Below are 14,958 nucleotides of genomic sequence, written 5' to 3' on the forward strand. Positions count from 1 at the left end.
TTTACAAGACAAACAAGCAGCAAAACTGAAAGCTGAACTCACCTTCCAGTGTCTTTAGCAAGATCACACCAATCTCTTCTAACTATATCTAATCCTTTGAGCTCCTGTTTGGTGTCATAATTCCCGTCCGACGTTGGCTCAACAACCAGAGCAGCATATTTTTTTTTTTTCAGCAGTAGCAGAGACTTGAAAATCCCATCAATGTCTATTTCAAGCAGTTTATACAACTTATTCACTTCACTTTTTACCTGTGAAAATTTCAAATGTTAATATTAGCTTCTCAAACATCTAACAAGGAGAAGATAAACATGTTAAAAATTCCCAAGAGTTAATCTAAACAGAACATGAAGTCATACAATATCGGAATTTTACTCGGCTTATGTGTAACATGATACTACATTGGGTATAAAGCAAAGACATTGAAAACTGCAGGAACAAAAATAGATTTAAAAAAAGAGAGAGACAATAATCATATCATTATATCAATATATCAATAATATATCATCCCATGCAACTAAAGGACAGGACTCCATGGATCAGCCACAGGTAATATATGAAAATTATGGAACAGTCCTTGTTGAACGTAAAGACTTAATACATATGTACAGTACTTGCCTTTGAACTATTCAGTTAGCAAATATAGTCCAACAAGTAAATATGTGGCCAGAAATAAAGAAGTAAAACTTTGATTATAAAAATAATGTCTAAGACCTCCGTTAACACCTTGACTATAGGCAAACAACTACATGCTGAACAAATAAATAAAGAGTCCCCTACAGACCATCACCTCCAGGGAAAATATACAACTTTTCAAGGCCCAGTATGAGTACAATATGCCAGGCTTGCTGTCAAGTGAAGACTACCATTCAAATTCCACATACTCCATAGAAAGTTGTTAGTTTCTAAGATGATATCTCTGTTTTAGTTCATTGGGACAATATCCTAACATAGCAAGTGTTTCTAAAACACTGTGAATTGTTATTGTGAATTGCTACTAAGAAGCTACAAATGATTATTTTAAAATGCCCCCTTGTCTTTTCAAATATATTTTAAGTACTCCTGTAAAAATTACAGTTGTGAGTGTATATGGATGTATGTAGGTGTTTACGTATAAAATGCATCTGAATCCTACCAGACATATGAATCACAATGTAGGAAGTACTAATGTGAATACATCTTAAACATATGTAACAGACTGTTTTCAAAGGAAAAATGTTATCTACCATTTAAAGAAAAAAATTACCTTTGAATTTCACCCTCAAAACAAACAGCTGGAATAGAAATTAAAAACAAGAGGGTTGGGCGTGGTGGCTCATGCCTACAACCCCAGAACTTTGGGAGGCCAAGGCAGGAGGATTACTTAAGCCTAGGAGTTCAAAACCAGCCTGGGCAACATGGTGAGAACACATCACTGCAAAAAAAAATTTTTTTAATTAGCTGGGCATGGTGGCGAGTGCCTGTGGTCCCAGCTACTTGGGAGGCTGAGGCAGGAGGATCACTTGAGCCCAGGAGGTCAAGGCTACAGTGAGCCCTGATCGCACCACTGCACTCCAGCCTGGGCAACAGAGTGAGACCCTATCTCAGAAAAAAAATAATAAAGAAAGAAAGAAAAATAAAAGAGACTGAAAAATTGAGAGACACCAAGTTTATTATTTTCAGAAGCATATACGTGCACATTCATGAATTTATAATGTTCCACGTTAAAAACAGAATTCACAAAAGTAGGTAAAGCACAAAATTCATAAAATTATCTCACCTTGTTTCCCAACTTAAATACTTCTTCCAGATTGGTGCTATTGGTGTTTATCATAATTGAATCTGTATCTCCATAAATAACTTCAAGATTCATCTAATGAAAAGCAAAAATTATAAAAATTAACAAAAACAAAGTGACCATTACATACAATGAAACTAAAGATTTTCCATACTACAGAAATTACAGGCTCCAAACTTTTCAAACGTTTATGTTAATTATTATTCATATCGTCAGGGTATACAATTGACGATTAAGCCCCTATAAACCAGAAAGGCAAGTACCCTGACATCAAGAATATCTCTCAAATTTTCTTAAAACAGAGAGTAGAGTGGAAGGGGAATTGTGTCTAGTTTCAACTGAAACAAAATACCAAATTAAATAATGAGAAAAAGGAGAATAAAAGACTAGAATACGGGGTCTATATTTATCCACTGTACCACATGCTTAGTGGTCATGGCAATTCAAGAAGCGGAAACATAATGGATTCTATAAATTCAGAGGCATAAATCCATATTAAATTCTTAATACAGTTGCAAACAGTATTTAGTAGAATATGAAGAGTGCCAAAAAAAAATCAATCATAACAAACAACACTAGAGCACATACAGTATAAAGGCCTGGAAATAAACTCTAATTAGCACTGTTACTAATTTGCTTGAAACACTCACATATAGGCTTCAAGCAGGGGCTAGATCATATCAGTGTTGGTAAAAGAAAAAAGCTGTAATCCATTAGAAGGGATTATAAATGTAAACTAGGCAACCTAAGAAGCAATTTCCAGTCTGTTTGGGTTACAATTTTCTTTGAATACAAAAACATTGCCAGTTACGATATTTAAGAGTTTTATACAATGAAAAGGCTCAACATTACCTTTTGTACCATCTCTTTTGTATGCATCAAAATCTAAATGAAACAAAAGTCAAGATTAATACATTACACAATTACAAAGACATAAATAGAAGCACATAGAGATAGGTAACACTCAATGATTTGCCATTTCCATGTATTTCTAAAGTTCTTGAAGGTTTTCTAACGACAGCCCTTAAAAAAAAGTAACAACAATATAATCTAAAAATAAGTATGCCTCTATGCTGATTCTTAGCCAGAGATATGGATGCATATATACAAACATATATCTTTAATAAACACACAATAAAATATCCCTATAACATGGCAAAAAAGCAAACTACTCTCATTACTAATACTTAAATAGAACTGCATGCCTAAAAAAAGCTTAACAAAGCATTTCAAATCTGGCAATTCCTACTCATGGTATTCAGGATTTTAAAAAGTTAAAAAAAAAAAAAAAAGCACATTTAAAATTCTTCTCTAGACTAAATTCACTGAAGACAGAGAGCAGAAAGATCTTCACTATATTGCCTGGAGCTACCACAGTACCCAGTAAAAAGGTGGGGCTCAAGAAACATTCAGTGAATGAAGACAAACATGGATAATATCCGTAGATGGGTCTGTCCCCAGGCCCATATAGCTACAGATCAGAGATATTCAGGTTACAGCGTGGATAGAAATAAAAACTGATAAAAATTATTTTGTGCCAGATAAGAAGCAACACATATTTAACAAACAACAGTCTCTTAAAAAATAGTAATATGACATAATTAGGACTCAGAGAGAGAGAGAGAGAGAGAGAGAGAGAGAGTGTTTAAAGTACATGTGCTAGATGCTGTGCAAGAAACACCTTGTGAATTTTCTCATTTCATTCCCCTAGATCTCCAAGAGGTAGCTACTGTTAATATCCTCTTTTATTAGATTCCAAAAGACAGAGAAATTAGTGTCCTAGTAATGACAAAACAAGGATATGAACTCAGGCATTCTGACTCCAGAGTATCGGGCCTTAGTCACTCCATGCTCTTGCCTCTCTGCTATCACCTATCTTTCAAAGCATCAGTCTAAAGCTGAGGTCACTTTTCTAATAAACCAGATAAAGATTTACTTCATTTAAACTTCTTTTTCCTACTTCAATAGTCCACCTTGTCAACTGAGCTCAAGCTTCATGGTGTCATTTTTTTCTTATTTTCCCTATTACAGAGCTTTGTAAATCCTGTCTTTATCTTATATCTACCCATTACTTTCTATTTTTTATTGCCCTCTCCCCTTTATTACTATCTCCCAATTTTGTTCAGATGTTCATTGTATTAATATCATGTTCTTAGACAAGGAAGCTCTTTCTCCTTCCCTGGGGGTGGTGGATAGTGGTGAATTCAATTCTGGTTAGGCTAAGCCAGTGGTTTTAATACTGACTGTACAGTGGAATCATTTGAGGATCTTTTTTAAAAAATTTACAACAGCAACCAATACCTGGCCCCAACAGTTTTCTTACATTGCAAGCTAGGTTAAGGACCACTGGACTAAGATAATCATGGTAATTCCATTCTGGAAACAGTGATCAGTTTAGGCATGTGCATGTGAACAGAATCCTGGCCAATTAAAAGTAAGAATTCCTGTAGAATGCTTCTGTGAAAGGTTTTCCTTCCTGATTTGAGAGGACGGGGGGAACTACCTTTTTAGACTGAGGGGCTGCTTGGAGCAGCGGCAACTACCACTGTGGCCAAGAAGGGCCACGCCTAGGGTGCAAGCTAACATGCTGAACAGGGCCAGCTGCAAGGTGGAAAGTGCCTGACTCCATGGCAATGCGGTTGTCACTGAGAATGAACCAGCTCACATCCCTACTGGCTTTAGGTCTCATTAATTCACCCTGAATATCATTACCAATCTCTTAAATGTTTTCAATGCCTCTTCGATGCCTACAAGATCAAGACCAAATTCTGCAACTGCACCTAAACCACTGTTCCACTTGTCTGGCCTGTTATTCTTTTATATAGATCCTCTTGCTGGAGGACAGAATAAATCTCCCCAGTCTTCCAACAGTTAACTGTGTACAGACTCATCTTTTCATGCCTACACTCATGCAGTGTGCCCCCTACCTGGAATTCCTTCCCCAGTCCTCTTCCTATCAATGAATTTTACAATCCTTCTTGCATGAGTTGACTGGCCCAGCCCATACCTGTCTCTCTCCTCTCATCCGTGTTTGCATTATTCTACTAGTACTTGAATGATGCTTTATGTTATTAGCTCCCACCTACCCAACCCAAACTAGACTAGAAGCTCCTGGAGGTCAGACCATATGTTTGTGCCTAACTACAGACTTCACATATAACAGGCACTCAAAAAACTGTTTGCCAGGTGACTGATAGGTTCTGTAGTAATCCCAATTACTTTTCCACTAGACACTAAAATTCAGCTAACTTATAAAAAACATTCACTCTCCCCAACTTCATCTTCATTTTTTAACATTTAAATTACAGGGAAATACATTGTGGGAGAATACTTGACAATTCCTTTAGGGAAAGGGCAATAATGAGATCAATCCAAGGCAAATTAATCATAGTGAGGACAGAACTACTTATCAAGAGTCCTCTTTACTCTCTGCCTCTTCCACCTAGCTAGGCTTAGCTTTCCTCATCACAATAGACAACACCATAATGTAACTGTTACCTCAGTAAACCTCAGGAGCAGTTTGTCAACCTTTTACTACAACTTCATATATTCAATAACCAATTTCGTCTACTCTTCTTATATAACATGAACCAAAACTACTATGTCATCCCTGAGTGTACTTTCAATGTGAACTGGCAACCTTCACCTTTCAGATCTATCGCCCACCCCTACTCCATCTCACCACCAACTCACAACCATTTCCATGCATAACCTGAAGACTGCTACCAAAACGATTTTCTCTTTGGTGGCAGAAACCTTTTGGTGGATGTCTTTTTTGCAGAAATGGTAAATAGATTAAGCTGCAACTGCTTTTTTCACCTAGCACTTAACCTAGAGGTTACTTCAAATCCACACAAAGAGCTGCCTTATTCTTTTTTAATGACTACATAGTACTCCACTGTATATATAGAACATAATTTATTTAACTTGTATTCTATTAATGAACATATAGGTTATTTCTACTCTTTACCATTAGAACTGTACTTCAACAAATAATCCCTATATATGTATAATTTGCAAATTTGCCAGTAACACGAAAAATTACAAGTGGACATACTGGGTCAAAGGTTGTATGTTTCAAATTTTTAAAGTAAATAATACCCAACAGCTCTCTACAGACGTTGTACCGATTTCTGTGGACCTCACCATCTTTTCAGTGGACCTCACCAGTAGCTAATGATAATGTTCTGTCTCAGGTTCAAGGTCCTCACCACAGTTTGGCGACTCTTCAGCCCATTCGACAACCCACAACCAGTCTGACCCCTAACCTCTCATGCTTCTTCACTAAGCAGTTCTAGATGGTGGGTATCACAGTGCCCTCTCTAGTCCAATGCTTATCCAAGCGCCAATGAGCAGAAACACTCCAAAGCTGCCCTCAATTCAAACTGCTCACTGGGGAGGGCTCAGTTGTTAGATACCCAGAGAGCTACCAAATTCTTAGTATCTAACAGAGAGTCTGGTACATGGGAGCTGTTAATAAATATAGAATGCTAAGTGAATAATCCTAAGGGGTACACAATGTTTTAAGTCCCAATTGACAGATGAGAAAAATCAGGCTCTGAGATTTTGCCCAAGAGCTTGATCTAGAAGCTGGACTTTATGTTTCATTTTCTTTTCATTATGTCCCACTACCTTCTTAAAAAAAAAAAAAACTCAAAAACTCAAATCACATCAATGTTCTAGAAGTCAACAATCAAAAACTTATACATTACAGGTATTTTCCCCATTAAAGAAACACATTTTTTAAAATAGCCACAAGTACCTAGAAAGGTCTACTAGACACAGGTACAATGATTACAAGATGACCATTCATAAGTTTACTTTGAAGTGACAAGTCTAATATTAAAGCTGCCCATTCTGACAGAAAATCATTTTATAAGTGCCAACGGCTAGAAAACAGGGCTATAAAGGCTTGCTAAATTCATTAATAAGGCAGTCTGCAGTTATCTGATTTCACAGCAACACCTGCATATTTATCTACTCATTACCAATTGGATGATGGAATTTTTTCAAGCACATTTCAAAAATCTGCCAACTTCAAGTGTAAAAAAATAAACTTTGTGGTTAATTTTTCCCTTAACAAAGTACAGCTGTTGAGAATAATTGTTCAAGATCTTACCCTGTAATGTCAACTGCAGCAGAACAAAGAGTATTTAATTAGCAAATCTATCCAGTAATTCAACACCTATTATATAAAATGCCTTCGTGATTTTATTCAGGATAATTTGCTAAGAGGGTTATTACTGACATTCAGATGGAATTTAAAATTCCTACGCAAGTCGAGTCATAATAGCAGTAATGATCTCCCCAATCAGGAGACTCGGTGTCACACAAGGCTCTCTTGCAATGCAGCAGCCGATTTCCTGACTTCTTAATTCCTGGGCTCAGCTCAGTGAGAGCCCTTCATGCCGATATTTCAGTCAGCAATACATCTTTAATGGGACTCTATTAAAATAACTAGAACAAAAATGACTTTTTTTTGGTTAAAAAGAATGACAGCACTGCCATCATATCAATCATTGCAGGCTTTGCAGAACAGTGCCGTTAGGGGAAAAGAGGAGGGGGAAACGGGAAAGGGGTGGAGGTGGGGAGAACAATAATTAAAATAATACGAAAAGGAATTTTAACCCCAGTCTGAGATTCTGAAGGCTGGAAAAAGATAGTGAGAACTAGAAAGGAAATTCAGATGTGTATCAAAAATTGTTTTCTAAAGAAAATAACTTCTTCACGAATACACCCACAATATTGTTTACTAAGCAGAAAGATAACGTTTTTTGTGCCAAGGTTAACAACAGCAGCAACCTAAGACCAACGACTACTGAGATGTGTATTTGTAGGTTCTCCTAATAAGTTCAGGATAATACCTGAGTCTTTGTATTTGGTTAAAATAGAATACTGTTGTTTTGCAATGCATTCAAAGGTTATGAAATGTTTTTAGATGCTATTACAGACCAAAACAGTACTTACTAATACTAAACAATAGAGAGAAAACATCAGCTTTCCACAGCTTAAAAAAAAAAGTTTCAAGGTCCTACTCTGAAAACATGTCTACTATAGTATTACATATTAACAAGAAACCCACTTTGGTGTATGATGCAGATATTACACATAAAGAAAATTCTACAAGTTAAGAAAATGTTGAGTAAGGTAAAATTCTAAACAAATCATGCACGAACAGAATGACAACTGAAATCCCAACGGCTTTAGGATTCTTCCATTACCAATGATATAAAATTAGGAATAAACTGGAAATTAAAAATATATTCACATAAAAGAGACAGTAAAATAAATGGTTTTGAAGGGTAGGGAAGAGAAAGGCAGAAGAAATATTAATATAAATATTATGGTATTTGGTAATCCAACCATTACCTAAGCGTTCCATATTCCAAATTTCAGGAACTTCCAAGCAAGACTCAGCGCTACTCAGTTCTCCCACTTAATGAACTTTTGTTTGTTTGTTTGTTTGTTTGTTTTGAGACGGAGTTTCGCTGTTGTTACCCAGGCTGGAGTGCAATGGCGCGATCTCGGCTCACCGCAACCTCCGCCTCCTGGGTTCAGGCAATTCTCCTGCCTCAGCCTCCTGAGTAGCTGGGACTACAGGTGTGCGCCACCATGCCCAGCTAATTTTTTGTATTTTTAGTAGAGATGGGGTTTCACCATGTTGACCGGGATGGTCTCGATCTCTTGACCTCGTGATCCACCCGCCTGGGCCTCCCAAAGTGCTGGGATTACAGGCGTGAGTCACCGCGCCCGGCCCCTTAATGAACATTTATTACATCCTTATTCTATTAGATTGTCTTTTTCCTATTCTCTGTTATTCCTAGATTTGTGTCTTCTCTATAAATGCTCAAGAAACACGGGCTATGGGTTTAATAAGCATTATACTTTCTGTCTTTACTACTTAACACTTTTGTGATACTAGGCTACTTACTGCCTTTAAATCTTAGTTTTACTTTCTCTAAAATTGGGGTGATACTACCACCTTGTTCCCTGAGCTAGGTGAGAATAAAAAGAACCATATGCTAAAGAAGTGCTTTGCAAAGATAAAATGTTATACAAATATTTGTTTTTTTAAAAAGTCTAGGGTCTGAAATCAGAGCACTTGTTTAAACTGCCAATTACCAGCTAAGTGATTTGGGACCAAGCTGGTTTCCCTTCCTAAGTCTCAACATCCTCATTTATAAAATGAAGCGGTTGAGATTCCTCACAGATCTAAAAATCTAGAATCCAGCTTTGACATGTAGAAATGTCTCTTCATTATATTTGGTTGGTTTGTCTTTCAACCACATTTACTTCTTCAATATTAGGAAAGGGAAGCATTAATGTATCTAACAAGGATAATTAGCATTGCGAGGATGTATTTCCATATTCAAGGTTGCTTTTGAGGGCTATGTGGTTGTAAAATAACTAGAAACATGTAAGTTCTCACAAGTTGTCTGGATACATCTTTATGCACTTAATGTAAGTGAGTGGGTACATTTAAAATACATAATAATATCCAACACCTGTTGAGATCTCTTTTCCACCCTTAGGGAGTATGTATACACATCAACATATGTATCAAGGTTTCTCAACTTCGGTACTATTAACATTTTAGGCTTAATAATTATTTGTTATAAGGAGCTATCCTGTGTCCATTGTAGAATGTTTAGCAGCATCCCTAGTCCCTACCCACTAGATTTCATGAGTAGCATGAGTGCACACATATGCCCGAGTGTGCTCCTTCTCTCCAGTTGTGACAACAAAAATTATGCCCAGATATTGCCAAACACTTCCCAGGAGGGGCAAAACTGCCCCTGGTTGAGAATCTGTGATATACACTGATGACAGCGTTTTCTCTCTCCAGGCCTGTAGTCAATTGTTGGCCTCATAAGTGTTCATTCTAAATCCCACCCATCTCCTCCAAACCCTTAACCAACTCCGAACATGATAATTGGCCCCTCCAGGAACCTTCAACCAGAACAAAGGACTGGTTTCCTTTCTTTTTTTTCTATTTTCTTTTTTTTTTCTTTTTTGAGATGGAGTCTCGGCTCTGTAGTGCAGGCTGGGAGTGCAGTGGCACAATTTCGGCTCACTGCAACCTCCACCTCCTGAGTGAAAGCCATTCTTCTGCCTCAGCCTCCTAAGTAGCTGGAATGACAGGCGGGTGCTACCATGCCCAGCTAGTTTTTGTATTTTTAGTAGAGACAAGGTTTCACCATTTTGGCCAGGCTGGCCTGGTACTCTGGACCTCAGGTGATCCTCTCTCCTTGGCCTTCCATGGCACCCGGCCCTAACTGCTTTCCTTTCTAATCTAATGAGCCAACACTGGAAATACGCTATTTCCCCAAGTGGTTAAAAATGTGATTTGAGAAGTTAGGTTGTGTGATGGCTAATTTTATGTGTCAACTTGGCTAAGTCACGGTACCCAGATATTTAGTCAAACACCAGTCTAGATGTAAAGGAATTTTTAAAAATGAGATTAACATTTAAATCAGTTGACTTTGAGTAAAGCAGATTATCCACCACAGTATGAGTGGGCCCTATCCAATCAGTTGATGGCCTTAAAAGAAAAAGACTGAGGTCCCTCAAGGGAGAAGGAATTCTGCTGCAGACTGCTTTTGAACTGTAGCTGAAACATCAACTCTTCCCTGGGCTGCCGGCTTGCCCTACAGATTTCAGACTTGAAAGCTTTCACAGTAAATGTCTGTCTGTCTGTCTGTCTGTCTGTCTGTCTGTCTGTCTCTCTCTCTCTCTCTCTCCCCCTCTCCATCTCTCCTATTGGCTCTGTTTCTCTGGAAAACCCTAATATAGGCTACCTGGGTTCAACGCCTAACAGCACTGCTAATAAGCTGTGTGATGACCTCAGGCAAAAAATATAACCTCTCTAACCTTCCAACTCCTCAACTATAAAATGGAGATAACACCTGAAGCTTCCTGATAATAGGGCTACTGTGAGCATTAAATGTAACATGAATTGTTTTGTACAGTCTCTGGGACATAAGAACTCAATAAATGTTAGGGGTTATAGTTACCTAACATCTACTTATTTCACAAGAACTTAATACTGTCAGAAAAGCCTTCTCAAGCCTCCCCAACCCAATGATATTAACAAGTATCCTAGTCCTATGTATCCCCCAAAGTGCTCTGTGCATATCACAACACACCACTCTATTACAAAAGGTAAGATTAAGAGACTCTAAGCATATAGGCAGAGATCATCTCATGGGCATTAAACATAACAATGCCTGGCACACAGTAGTAATGCAATAAATATTTATATCTTAGGTTCTAGTAAAAGGAGGAAAACTCCTAATGGTCCAGCTTGAAAAGAGCAAAGTAATTATTGATCAGTAAGGGAGTCTCCACAACAGGACCCTAAAGTTTGTTACAAAAAGCAGCAATTAAACCCACACACAGTACACATTTAAATACTGGCTCTTTCCATGCAAGAAATGAAGAGTGAATCAGTTTTGATCCCACCTTCAAACACAATGCATGTTACATAAACAAATATTCACTCAAGAGAAAAGACTTTCTATTCCAATGACAAAGCTCCATTAATTATAAAACTGACTACAAGTGTACCTCTCCCATACAACTATAGTTTCTAGATAAACTGATTTTCTTTTAAATCCTTAATTTACAACCTAGACATTCTAGTAGCTCATGTGTGAAGACTATAAAACACACTGAATAAACAACAATTTCTGAAAGGTTTCTCCTCCCAAAAACACAAATTTAGCAATAATTATGAGTATCTCTCCATTATTGCCCTACGACTTGACAGGGCTGTTATTTTGACCCCAAAACTTAAAATACCACAAACTATGGCTTTGAATGTATGAAAGGAAAAGTGAATTTCTTCCCTGCCTTATAACCTGTCTTATAATTTCTTGTCCCCAGCAGGACTATTCATCCTGCGGACTCTTAAAAGCCCACTTTACCTGCTGACATTTAAAAACTCAGTTTTCACCTTTAAAGAAACCTTCTTTTCACAACATTCTTATTCTCCATTCCTCTTCCACTCCAACCTCCGCTTTAGAAGCTCACGTCCTATGTGTTTCACTTGAATTTACAGGTATTGCTGCCATTCTTGTTATATCTGACACAGGACAGTGGACAGCTTGTAGAGCTGGCCTTAAAGGACACTTGAACCAAATCTACTCACTGACACAAGCTCTCAATATGAGCCTATACAATCTTAAATATTATATCACCAGTTTAAAAAAAAAACCCTAAGACACTAAAATTAAAACTGGAGCAGGAGGTATTAACCTAAGGTCGAGAAATCTGAAAATCCCCCGAAACTGTCAGCAAAGATCTGAATGTGTGCTTATGTGCATTTTTCTAGAAAGAAGATCCACATATTTAATCAAACTTGAAATTTTGATTTGTTTATGTATAAGTACCATTGAGGATGCTCCAATTCACCGTAAGAATAGAACTTTCAGATTCCTTAACATTCACAATGTCCATTAAGACTAGAAACACACCCACCCAAAGGTCCTTGCCCCTTGCTTTTGAGCTGGGTGTGTTAAGCCCCTACCTACAGTTTATTTTGCTCTCAGAAACATGTACATGTGAAAAGGCTCAGAGATTTGGCTCCCTGGTTGACTTCTCATATAACTAATCTGGGGGGCTAATTAAGACACGGCCAAACTATGTCCATGCTTTAGTGAATATCAGCGCTCAAGCAAGTTTCACACAACCTGATTAAAATTGACTCAAAGTGTCTTACTTCAGTAATCACTTAGACGGAATGAATTTTACATTAGTGGGATCAAGCATGCACTAGGCCTCAGTGGAAATGAAAAGGGCTTATAGTAATAGGATTTATAAACCCACCCATTAGGTTAATGGCTAAATGATTTACATGTAACTTTCTCCCCCACCCCGCCTTCCCTCACCCTTTAACTCAGTAAAAACTATGCTTGGCATTTTCCACTGCAGTGCCACACACAAAGGAAATAGCCTTTCTATTTTGGGACATTCTAATTTCTAATAATGGCTTGGGTAGCTACCATTAACTCTTTCAAAGCACAAATAATTGACTAATAAAATTAAATATTCTATAAGGCCTAAAAGTGCTTAATTGATCATAATTGTCTATTTGAGAAGAAAGCGTCAGGCTGGCTATGCTCAGATAATGAAGTTGGGCAATTCTGAAGCACTGCAATCAGTGTAATACTTACAGCTAAAAAGGACATTAGCATTTTCTAGAATCTATAACATTTTCTTTATAACTGAGGTCATGGGAAAATCTGACCAGAAAACTTTGAGCTCCCAGCTTCCACAAATGGCAGATTTACCAAGTTGTCCCTTGTCATTACTAAGCACCTGGTCTGAAGCTCCATCCTACAGGAGCACAGAGCTGGTGGTCTGGAGAATCTGAAGTTGGACAGTGACTAAGGTGGTGCCGTCACCATTTTGACAGAAGCATTTGATTTCTGGAAAGCTCGGTTCTAGGATCAGTGTGTGACAAAATAGTCATTGGAGTGTCCAAATTACTCTTTTCTTCAAATGAAGTGAGAGGAGGGAAAACGTTTTAAGCCCAATACCTCAGAGGGTAATTCCCTTGCTCAGTACCAGAGCTAAATACTATATTATGTTCTATCATGACCACATTTTACAGATGCCCTCTTAAAGCAACTCTTTATTGATTTTTTACAAAAAAGCATCCCTTGACCATCTCCATTTTACTATAAGTTCAACAAACAGATTCTATGATCTAGCTATGCTTAAAATACAGAGGGTTCCCACGTCAAAAAAAAAATCTTCTTTGAGAAAGATGGTCTAGTTTTAAAACTGGGAAATGTAATTGTGTTTAAGTGTCCAGAGAAATATGTGTTGTAGACAAATATTTAGGCATGCTTCCAGAATAAATACAGCTGATCCTTGAACAATGCAGAGGTTAGGGGCACCAATCCCCTTGCAGTCAAAAATCCATCTATAACTTTTGGCTCCCTTAACACTTAACTACTAAGAGTCTACCACTCACCAGAAACCTTGCCAATAACATAAACGGTTGAGGTAAATTTCATGCTTACATGTATTATATACATATAATAAAAGCTTGTTTATATGTATGGTATACATATAAACAACAAATTAGAGAAAAAATGTTCTTACAATATGAAGATGGGCAATAAACTAGAAAAACTGATTTCTTACAATAGAGAAAAAAATGTTACTAAGAAAATCATAAGAAAGAGAAAATATATTTACTATTCATTAAGTGGGAAGTAGATCATCATAAGGGTTTTCATCCTCATCATCTTCATATTGAGTGCGGCTGAGGAGGATGAGGGGTTGGTCTTGCTGACTCAGGGGTGGCAGAGGTGGAGGAACATTCATGTACAGGTGGACTCACACAGTTCAAACTTCACGTTGCTTAAAGATCAACTATATATTTAAGAATCAAATGACATATCCCCATTTACCAATCACCTGTTCTCCTGTCCCATTATATTCTATACTTTTGCTGGGAAGAATCCAGATAAATTATGAATCATACAGAGATCAAGTTGAGAAAAGTAATTTAGTCACTGCAGTTTTGACCTCCCGGGATAAAGCAATCCTCCCACGTCAGCCTCCCAAGTAGCTGGGACTATAGGCGTGCCCCACCAAGCCTGGCTAATTTGTTTGTTTGTTTTTAACTTTTTTGGCAAAGACAGGGTCTCACCAAGACAGGGTCTCACTATATTGCCTAGGCTGGTCTCAAACTCTTGGACTCAAGCGATCCTCCCACCTTGGCCTCCCAAAGTGCTGGGATTACAGGTATAAATCACTGCACCCAGCCTGTGCATTTCCACTCTCCAATTTGGCCAAGGCTCAAGAATTTGATATGAATTATAGGAAGCACTATACTCTCTTTCCATTTAGAACCTCAAGAAGGAACTCATTCATTCATTCAAATACCAACAGTATTTACTAAAGTCTTCTCATGTGCTAGGTGTAGGTGGTAGGAAACACAACAGTGAATGATTTGGACATGATCCTTTCCCTCTTATAGTGTATAACCCCCAGTAGAGCAGAGAACCAAATAGGCAATTGGAAAATACACACATACTACATGCACGCACATCTACATAACAGGGGCCCCTGGGGTAGGAGTTAGAGAAAAGTCCATAGAAACAGATAATGTATAGGGGGAAGGCAAGTATAGGGAGCAATAGGAAAAGGAGAGTGGCCAAGTAGTGTTT

The 14,958-nt window shown here is 37.7% G+C and overlaps 1 protein-coding gene across 3 annotated transcripts in view; it reads right to left on the minus strand.

The window, feature by feature from the left end:
* The window catches only part of POLA1 (DNA polymerase alpha 1, catalytic subunit), a 304,555-nt gene that overhangs the window by 190,118 nt on the left and 99,479 nt on the right, over positions 1-14,958 (minus strand). For all 3 annotated transcript variants that reach the window (XM_012448860.3, XM_012448859.3, XM_064364437.1), the window contains 3 exons: positions 2,627-2,659; positions 1,757-1,849; positions 43-248 (listed from right to left, as the gene is read on the minus strand). In XM_012448860.3, coding sequence (XP_012304283.1) covers positions 43-248; positions 1,757-1,849; positions 2,627-2,659 — 332 coding nt within the window. The remainder of the gene's footprint in view (positions 1-42; positions 249-1,756; positions 1,850-2,626; positions 2,660-14,958) is intronic.

This window comes from Aotus nancymaae, unplaced genomic scaffold (genome assembly GCF_030222135.1).
Source record: "Aotus nancymaae isolate 86718 unplaced genomic scaffold, 86718_ANA_hifiasm-v0.15.2.pri h1tg000058l, whole genome shotgun sequence".
Classification (NCBI taxonomy): Eukaryota; Metazoa; Chordata; class Mammalia; order Primates; family Aotidae; genus Aotus; species Aotus nancymaae.